This window comes from Arachis ipaensis, chromosome B10 (assembly GCF_000816755.2).
Source record: "Arachis ipaensis cultivar K30076 chromosome B10, Araip1.1, whole genome shotgun sequence".
Taxonomy (NCBI): domain Eukaryota; kingdom Viridiplantae; phylum Streptophyta; class Magnoliopsida; order Fabales; family Fabaceae; genus Arachis; species Arachis ipaensis.
The window spans coordinates 142584-149912 of record NC_029794.2 but is presented as its reverse complement, the minus strand read 5'-3'; the positions used below and the strand labels follow the sequence as shown (position 1 = coordinate 149912).

Sequence of the window (7329 nt, the reverse complement as noted above, 5' to 3'; positions counted from 1 at the left end):
GCTACTACGACCGTTAGAAGTTAATATCATCAAATATATTATCATATTATGGATAGGACAAATGACTAATTTTGTTGCTCATGTAAATGTAGATGTTGTTGTTGAAGGCTAACTAATTTATAATATGCTCCACTCTTGTTCTGTATCAGACTCGAATGAGTCCCTTGCTCAACTATTTTTCCATCGTCGACAACAGAGATTTGATATGCATTTCTTATTGTGGATAGCCTATGAGCCACCACAATTGTTGTTCTGTTGTTCATCAATTTGTCTAGAGCTTGTTGTACTACACGTTCTGACTCCACATCTAGTGCGCTGGTGGCTTCATCCAGCAACAAGATTGCAGGATTCTTCAATATGGCCCTCGCAATAGCTATCCTTTGTCTCTGACCACCAGATAGTTGAGCTCCTCTTTCCCCTACTTTGGTGGAGTATCCCTCAGGAAGACTACTTATGAAGTTATGAGCATTTGCAAGCTTAGCTGCTTCAACTACTTCTGAATTGGACGCTTCTTCCTTTCCATAAAGAATATTGTCATAAATCGATGTTGCAAAAAGAACCGGTTCTTGTTGCACAAAACCAATGTGTTTCCTAACAGATTTTAAATTAAGATTCCTTATGTCTTTTCCTGCAAGATAGATAATGAATCATCATTGTAGGAACTTAGGATAATGATTTCACTAGCAATTATGATAAGTAACCAGCAGAAAGACTACTGATGAGACATTAAATTTTGTATAATTACCATCAATCATCACCCTTCCAGATGTTGGATCATAAAATCTGAGTATAAGAGAGATGACGGAGCTTTTCCCGGAACCACTGTGCCCCACCAAGGCAACAGTCTTCCCTGAAGGAACTCTCATGTTGAAATCATTAAAAACAACCACATCTGGCCTTGAAGGGTATCGGAAATGGATATTTTTTAGCTCAATTGTTCCTTCCACTGTATGCAACTCTTCTCCCACATCTCCCTTTATTCCTGTCCTTCTATCCATCACTTCAAAAACTGATGCAGCCATTTGATTTCCTTTTAGCATGTCTGGTGCCAATGCCAAAGTCTCCCCCATGGCCAGTGCGGTTACAATCAAAACCATGAACGACTTCATAACTGATTTAAAGCTAGAAAGCTCCTTCTGCATCAAAACTGATCCGTACCTGAAAAAGGTATACAATGCAAATGTCAGCATAAAGCCCACTTTTAACATATTACATGTCACATAACATCGAAGATATTTAAATAATGTACCATAAGGCAAGGCCATAAGAAGAGAAAATAAAGAACTGGGATATGCCATAGAATATGCCAGCAATTTGGCCTCGTTTGAATGAACGCTTGGATGGTTCAACAAGCTCTTGAGCATAAAGGTGGATGACTTTTTCTTCACAACAAAATGCTGCAACAGTACGCATATTACTCACAGCCTCCCCCGCCAACATGTTGGCTTTTAGATATGCTTTGCTCAGGTTTCCACCAAAGCCTTTCATAAAAAGTTTCTGAAATCATAGAAGAAATTATGGAGATCCAAGAAATGAACCAAAATCTTAATGTCAAAAAACATGGAACAAGATTAACAAACCTCACTGATGTGACCACTGACGATCAAAGGATATGTAGCCAAGACAACAAGCGTAACCCTCCAGTTCAAAATGAAGGCAATAATAAATGAAGTAACAATCAGACCAACATTCTGAAAGAGAATTGTAGATCGATCAACAACAATAGTTCTTAATAAAGTCGCATCAGCCTCTAAACGTGATGAAAGCATAGAACTTGTGTTGCTAGTATCATCAAACCAGGCAATTTCATTTTTCAAAACAGCTGCAACCAGATGAGTGAGGGAAGTTAAATGAAGTTTTAACCAATGATTGCTAAATAATATGGTTGATCTTTGCATACCTCAAGAGGAAAAATGTGTAGGACTTATATAAAGTAAAGTGATTGCAATGCATGGTTTTAACTTAAAAAATTCAACAGTTAAAGTAAAGTCATAAATCTACGTTTAAGAATTCAATTTTTTACAGATTGGGCATGTATAACAAATTTCAGACCAGTCAGAAGTGTAAAAAGAAACATTTCAGCGATAAACTTGAATGACAAGAAGAAGTTGATCACAAGTACCAGAAAACATTGTTTCTCTGACACGAAGGGTAAGCCGCTCGCCCATGATTCCGAAAGACAGATGTTCGATGGTATAAGCAGTAACGGCTAAAATTGCTGCCCCGCAGAAGAGGAAAGCTATTTTCCTAATTTCACGACGCGTTGCATTCCAGTCCATGTAGTATGCTACAAGTGCATGAGTTATTCCGAGAGCAAAAAGTGGCATCAGGGCACCAGCAATAAATGCACCCAAGGTTCCAAAAACTCCATAATACCAGTCAGGACCAACCATGGAATATAGTCTCCTTATCGAGACATGGCTTGAGTTGTTTCTAATACTACTTTCTGCTTCATTAGAACCAAAATAGCCAACAGATTCTTTATCCGAATGAAAACTACCACCAAAGCTTGTTGTACGGGAAACGCTATAAACAACAAATAATAAACTTTAGTAGGTGACCTGAGGTATTATCCTGGTGGACAGTGGAATATAGAAAAGAGTTGCATTATCTTTTATTACAATGACTTGAGAAATAGATACCCCACTTAATACTATCTGGCGTAGCGGGTTTTTAAGGTTTAATTACCTAAATTCTTATAACTGCTATGAGTTACGTAGGTACCTGGATGTTTGTCCCATGCTAGAATCCACACGAGGGTGGTGTTGCAAAGAGGCCGACTCCTGGATTTCAACAAGAGATGCATATACACCATTTGGGTTAGAAATGAGCTCCTCGTGGTTGCCAGTTTCCACAATCTTTCCTTGCTGAACAACCGCGATAATATCTGCATTCTTAATGGTAGAAAGCCTATGTGCCACTATCACGGTTGTTCTACCAACCATCACTCGATCAAGTGCCTCCTGTACACTCTTCTCTGACTCCGCATCCAGAGCGCTCGTTGCTTCATCTAATAAAAGTATTGATGGATTCTTGACAATAGCTCGAGATATTGCAATCCTTTGCTTCTGTCCACCTGATAGTTGAATCCCTCTTTCACCAACCTGCAAGATTAATTTCATTATTATATTAGAAACATCCTACTCTTAGCTTCCTCCAGCCTCTAGCCAGGTCTACATGCATGCATAGTTACCTTTGTATCTAATCCATCCGGAAGATTGTTAATGAAAGTCTGAGCATCTGATAGCGTCACAGCATGATTTATTTCAGCAAGCGTTGCATCATCTTTTCCATACAGTATGTTGTCCTTGATGCTTGTAGCAAAGAGTGCAGGTTCTTGATTAACTAGCCCAATTTGCTGTCTAAGCCATCTGAGATCAAGTCCCCTAATATCGTTCCCGTCTAGTAGTATTTGACCAGAAAGTGGTTCATAGAAGCGCTCAATCAACGATATTATAGTGCTCTTTCCGGAGCCACTTCCTCCCACAAGGGCTACAATTTTGCCAGAAGGAATCTCAAGACAGAGGTTGTTGAAGATGGGTACATCAGGACGAGAAGGATAACTGAAACATACATCCTTAAATTGGATGTTACCCTCCAATTTGCTCAATCTTTGACCAAACTTGGAGCTGGTCTTGTTCACTGTGTCTCTTTCTATCATCTCAAAGATGGGATAAGCAGCTGCCCTTGCTCGGACAAATGCAGAAATATCTGGTGCTGCCTGCCCAAGTGATCTGAAAGAGCAAAACATACATAAAAATGATCTCGATCTACCAAGGAACAAAACAAAAAGGCTGGACTTAGGCTTACAGGCTAGAGATAACAACGTTGAGCATCGTAGTGAAAGAGACGCCGCCATTGGCAATATTCTTGTGAACAACGATGCTAGTGAACCAAACAAGCAGAGCCCAGGAGAGGAAAAGGACGCAATGCATGGAGCCTAGTCCCAGACCCTTTGCCAAACCTGCTTTATAGCCATTTCTATAGGTGTTGATGAGAGCCGCTCTGTATGATCTCACTGCCCTTTCTTCTCCTGAAAATGCTTGTACTGTTCTCACATTGGCTATCACCTCTTGAGCGATCCCACCAGCCTTTACATAGGCTTTGCGAACTCTGGCAACTAGCCCAAATGTGACATATGCATAAGCACCTCCAGCAAGTGCAATTAAGGGTACAATTGCAAGTGTCACTAAACTGATCTGCCACACTTTCACAAATCCAATGGCAAACCCCGCTGCAAATCTGCTTATGTAATGCATCAAATTTCCTACCTTCTCGGATATTGCATCTTGGACAACAATAATGTCACTTGTAATGGCAGATATAACATCTCCGGTTGATGCATCTGTATCAAATAAAGTAATATCTTGATTCAGCATTGATCTTAAATAAGCCATCCTCATCTTCGCTGCCTGACGTTCTCCGGTGTGCATCCAACAAGCAACCTCTGCATATACTCAGCATCGGCACGCAAAATTAACATAATAAAAGAATTAAGCAAATAAGATCTACGTAACTTTTCAACTTCTACTAGAATTGCACTTTACTTGGGTATCAATGAAGTCATGAAATAAGTTCATACCTGTCCAAGACGCAAACAGTATTACTATACTTAGATACACAAAATCCAATGAGTACTGCAAAACCTCGCAGCAAACAAGTATTATTATTATTTTTATTTTCCATATACATACATTGATACATATAAGAAATAAGCATGTTTAGCACTAGCAAAAGACCAACAGACACTTCTAAGTGAAGTCTAACCGTTGTTTGACAAGGTCTGCAAAGTGATACCAACCAACTAACTAGCTAGCTAACCACTTCAAATGATGAAAAATTAAAGTAGATATTGAATGTAATGATGATGTATGTGATATATTCTGCTTTGGCAATCCAGAATTTGAGCTTCAAGGGGAACTGAGAGAATTGATAGTGAAGTTTGTGAATCTGAAAATGAGCATTGAAATCATGGAAGGCCTCAACTACAGAACCAGTTTTCAGCTGCTTATACCAACTAACTGCACATTAACTATAGCTAACCAACTACCTTCAACTCTGGTTAGCTTAAGTTAACTCAGCTTTTAACAAACTTTACCAGCTGGCATTGCTGAAATAACTAACTATTAATTCTGAAAATGTAACTAACATAACTACCAGCTAACTTCTGACCTTCTATAGTAACTAACATGATGTCCAAAATAGAAAACGTGAATATACACAAGGATATATTATAGTTCAGCACAAACCTTGGCAACTCGATGGGAAGTTTCTTTGGGATAAAGGTAAGCTAAGCCAGCCACATTGATCATCTTTCCAAAGAAAATAAAGAAGACAGGCACAGAGGCACCATGAACACATGCCCCAATGGATCCAATAGCCATCAAGACACAATCATAGAAGTCAGCAAACGAGAAGAGCTTGTGTAAAGGAACCCTCTGTTCCTTTCTACTCTTTCCTGCTTCCTTCTTTATCTCTTCATTTGCTGCCTCATCAATTGCCGAGGCACCAGAGAACGATTCCTCCTGCTCTGACATATAAATTGAGCGCTATAAACTTGTACAATTGCAAGAGGCTGCTGTGACAACAAATGTGACTATATCAGTTGTGCAGAAGAAGAAGATTTTCTTAAATTCATGCTACGAACGTATGTACTGAAAAAACTAACATGAGGATTATAGAAAGAATGGAGAAGAAGAGGCTGTGGTAGTGGGTAATTAGTTCATAATATAAGGTTGAATAAAAGAAGGGATCAGAGTTTAATTTTGCATATTTTGCGTAAATTTTTTCATGATATCGACAACTAAGTATTATATGCATATATACACACACACGCCAATTATGGTCGAAAATATCAACTACTTTTACCATTAGAGATATAAACTAAACATATATATGTTGAGAGTAGATTACAACTTGTGTCCATCTCCACCTATATTTGAGAGGGACACCTACATATAGATTAAAATTAAATGCCATATGTGATTGAGGATATCAATGGTAGTATATAAATGCAAAATAAACTAAGCGAACTCAATCTGAAAAAAGGTTTGATGTTTGAGCGTGGTTACGGTGCCTTCGATCTCTGATCTTCTCTGGCGAACCACAAGACACGAGGCACAAGCTAAGAGGTTATGTTTGTGTATTTGTCTTGAGGATTAGTGATGACGAGCCATTATTATTGTTGTAGCGAGCAGATTTACACCATCTCCCTCTTGCATTGAGAAAAAGGAATGAATGGAATTCGCTTTAGTAGCAGAGCATTTACATATATAAGAGAATGGATTAACCATAGCCGCTTAATTTGTCTGTACGTACGTAGTTATACTTAGTGAAGAAGAAAATCATATGGGTAAGAAAGATCGAAATTAAGTTTAGATGATTCATGCAACACTTAAGTACCATTGTCGTTTTTTGCGCGTTCTTTCTTAAATTTTAAGCAATAATTTATGACCCTGGTTCAACTTATTGCTAACGCATAATAATCACATGTCATACATTATCTGATTATCATATATTGCCTCGAATCGTCTATCATATATTAAACACAGCAGCCACATATACACTACAGAATCGCTCGATCACCATCGGTATAGAGATCATCTGATCAAATGATTTCATCGTATTAAAATTTTTCTTATGAAAATAATATAAATTTTAAAAATAATGTGACTTTTGATTTTGCAAAAACAAGGACATGTAGTGAAAACAGTGATGTGGCATCTTCTCAAAATTCTAACTTGTTTAAAACATTTGTTGGCTTTTCAATAAAAATCATATTCATCTCTCCATGTTTACTTTGAAGAAAAAACACGTAATACTTGTCTTTGTTTTTTCTGGATAGATCGAACAATCTTCAGTCCTAAATATTACATCACAAACTCATCCACACTACCCACTCATACACCCAATATTTTTAAAGATTTCTATTTACTACTTGGTTTTGCCAAAATTCAAACCCAAATGTAGCATTTTAAAAAATATGCTAATATACAGCTGCTTGTCTTGTTCAATTTATAGGTAAAAATGATAGCGATTAAATCAAATCTTTAAACTACATGAAATCGTAGTTAATAAAAAAGATTTGGAGGCCACCTAAATAAAGACACCTAAAACGTCTCTTTTTAAAGATGTTTTTATATTGTATTTTAATTGGTTTTTGTATAATTTATTCGGTGTTCCTCATCACATATTATTAAATTTTTCAAAAGATTTTCTTTCCAAAAACAATAAAAAATATTTAATTTAAACTAAAACAAAAAAGGTAATAGATTAACTATTAGATTTTTTTAAAAGATTATTTATATAAAACAATATATCACATTCATA

At 37.2% G+C, this 7329-nt stretch overlaps 1 protein-coding gene across 7 annotated transcripts in view; it reads right to left on the bottom strand.

Annotated features, from left to right (window-relative positions):
* LOC107624011 (ABC transporter B family member 2-like) overlaps nt 27-7329 on the bottom strand; it is a 13727-nt gene continuing 6424 nt past the window's right edge. Inside the window, exons 1-11 of one of the 7 annotated variants that reach the window (XM_016326443.2) lie at nt 6072-6344; nt 5250-5578; nt 4583-4637; nt 3811-4447; nt 3194-3734; nt 2725-3104; nt 2123-2526; nt 1581-1822; nt 1250-1497; nt 746-1158; nt 27-628 (exon numbers count right to left, since the gene is read on the bottom strand). In XM_016326443.2, the coding sequence (XP_016181929.1) occupies nt 66-628; nt 746-1158; nt 1250-1497; nt 1581-1822; nt 2123-2526; nt 2725-3104; nt 3194-3734; nt 3811-4447; nt 4583-4637; nt 5250-5537 (3771 nt within the window). In that variant the 5' untranslated portion in view covers nt 5538-5578; nt 6072-6344 and the 3' untranslated portion in view covers nt 27-65. Of the gene's footprint in view, nt 629-745; nt 1159-1249; nt 1498-1580; nt 1823-2122; nt 2527-2724; nt 3105-3193; nt 3735-3810; nt 4448-4582; nt 4638-5249; nt 6345-7329 lie in introns of those variants that run through there. The other 6 variants (XM_016326444.2, XM_021113393.1, XM_021113394.1 and 3 more) reach the window with 6 other exon arrangements.